The 2,413-nt window shown below is 49.7% G+C and overlaps 1 protein-coding gene across 1 annotated transcript in view; it reads left to right on the top strand.

Moving 5' to 3' along the window:
* Nucleotides 1-1,913: 1,913 nt before the first annotated feature.
* The window catches only part of PHLPP1 (PH domain and leucine rich repeat protein phosphatase 1), a 204,409-nt gene continuing 203,909 nt past the window's right edge, over nt 1,914-2,413 (top strand). The window contains exon 1 of the mRNA XM_029921539.1: nt 1,914-1,989. Coding sequence (XP_029777399.1) covers nt 1,914-1,989 — 76 coding nt within the window. The remainder of the gene's footprint in view (nt 1,990-2,413) is intronic.

The raw sequence follows: 2,413 nt of genomic DNA, 5'->3' as shown, positions 1-2,413 counted from the left end.
GCAACATATGGATTAGTGTAGTTGAAATTTATCTTCAGTATCATTACCTTTTTTCTGCCTCTTTGCTTTCTTTCAGAGACAGATCCTTCAGCAAGTACCCAGTTTCGCTACAAAAAATTTAAGCCAAAGGTAGTCTCTTTGACTTCCTAACAAGGTCAGTTTCCCTTGTATTTTTGTCTCTTCCCATGGCACCTTATGTTTTTCCCTTTTCTATATCGCTCTCACTTGTTGACTTTCTTTGTAATCTATATGCTCTATCAAGGCAAGGGCAGTGTCTGATTTTTTTCAGTTACTTAACAATGACTAGTGTATAATATGTTTATATAATTTGCCAAATTAATTGACATGACTATCTTCTCTCTTGGGAGAGTGTGCATTCTCCCTATTAAAAAAAAAAAGAACATGGTTCTGTTGATTGAAATGAAATGCAATATAAATTAGTTTCATGAGGCCAAGGGGGAAGACTTCAAAAGAAAGATATAGAAAACCATTTCCAGGACTTTCCAGAATCAAGAGAAATGTTTAGTTTTATCCTGGTAGCTTCCTCCATTCCTCTTCAGTGAAACCATGTAGATAACCTAAGTATGGCTTTACTTGCCCTTATCAATTTCTATTATTTCAACGACAAGTTCCAGCTGATCTTTTTTTTAAAGGATTTTTAAAATTTTCAAATAATCTTTATATCCAAGATGGGGCTTGAACTCACAACCCTCTGGGGGTTGATCTCTATCAAGCATTCCATGCTCCCCCGACTGATTTAGCCAGGTGCCCCTGATCTATCTCTTTTCTCTCCCTGCTTGTTTGCCAGGTTTACTAACCTTATTGAAGTTAAGGGAGGCCCTGGAGAGAGGCAGTTGACAAAGTCTCACATGTGAAAATTTATTAAATCTGGGAGAATGGTAATTTAATTAAAATGTTCACTATTCTTTTTGAATAGCAACCTGTTCTAGTCTAGCCTACAATATTGTTTAAACTGATATGAAAATGCAGCTTTTCAGACGACAACTAAACATTGTAGTAGCAGAAAACAATTTTTCCCCCTTAACGTCGAAAGAAAAAACAAAGTAAGACGTAAGAGAGAACACACAGGACCAATCTCATATCCCACCACTTCTCCAGTCCGTTTCTTCTACTTTCCACTGCTTTCCGTTGTCGCTAGGTTACTTCAAACTTTAAGGTCAATGGGTAAAAAAAACCAGACCGCAGCCCTTTGCCTTTTCCTTCCCACATATGGTTGTGGAAGAGGATAGGCTCCAGGTTGCACGCTTTCCAAAATGCGTATTCAACAATTGCCCATGTGAGAACTTCGAGACATTGTCTTCCCCTAGACTTGAAAAAGCGGGGATAGTGAGGTTGGCCACTTTCACGGCCGGTTATCCTGTGGCGCTGTGGGCGTGTTTTTTGATCTCATACAATGGGTGGAGGTGAGAACCAAAGAAAGGGGAACTTCGTACCGTTTAGAGTCCCTCAAAGCCCTCACTTTAAATTAGCAGGGAAAACGAAAGTCTTCTGGGGAGCGGGAATGGGCGGGTTGGGCACAAGGTAAAGAACAAGAACATTCCCGGGCACCGAGTTTAACAGCAGAGGGCACAATACCCACTGCCAGAAGCCGGCGGCTGGCTGAAGGCGGGGCATAAAGTAAGGAACTCTGGGGCTTGTGGTTCGCCCTGTTTCCTTCGGCATGTTCGTTTCAGCACTAGAACTACAGCTCCCAAAGTGCACCGCGCGCCCCTCTCTCTCCTCAGCCCCTCTCCTAGCCCGCACAGGGCCCTCCCTGGATACTGCTCCCGCCTCCGCCCCCGCTCGCGCCCCGCCCCGCTCCGCCCTCGTACGCACGCGTCACGTTTGTTTACCCTGAAGCCCCGCCTCTCTGCCGTCCTCCAGCTCTCTCCACTTCTCCCAGGAATGCCGTCATGCTAATGATGCATATTCATGAGGCCCTCGAGGAGCTCCCGCCCTGCCCGCCTCCCGCCTTTCCGCTCCTGGCGCGTGATTAATATTCAATGAGCCCAGCTTCGCGGCTAGCTCGCCCCGGCGAAGTGGGGGGAGCGGGCGGGGCCTGCGCTCCGGAGCCCGCGACCCGGGCGGGGAGGGCGTGTGTGTGGGGGGGGCGGTGGCGGCTAGGCGGGCGGGCGCGCGGAATGGAACACCGAGACACCGACGGAATGCTCCGAATTGCCACATAATCCCCTGGAACGGCCGCGTCGAACGCCATTGGCTTCTCTCTTCACCCCGCGCCGCCGCCGCGGTCTCCCACCTTCGTCTCATCGCCTCCCTCTCCTCCCGCTGCCTCCGGAGCTGGGGGGGAAGCGCGAAGCCCCACTGCAATGGAGCCCGCCGCCGCGGCTACGGCGCAGCGACTCCCAGAGACCAGCAGGGAGGACCGAGCTCCGGCGGCGGCGGCGGCTCTGGC

The sequence above is a fragment of the Suricata suricatta genome, chromosome 14, assembly GCF_006229205.1.
Source record: "Suricata suricatta isolate VVHF042 chromosome 14, meerkat_22Aug2017_6uvM2_HiC, whole genome shotgun sequence".
Taxonomy (NCBI): Eukaryota; Metazoa; Chordata; class Mammalia; order Carnivora; family Herpestidae; genus Suricata; species Suricata suricatta.
This window is presented reverse-complemented; position numbering and strand designations above follow the sequence as displayed.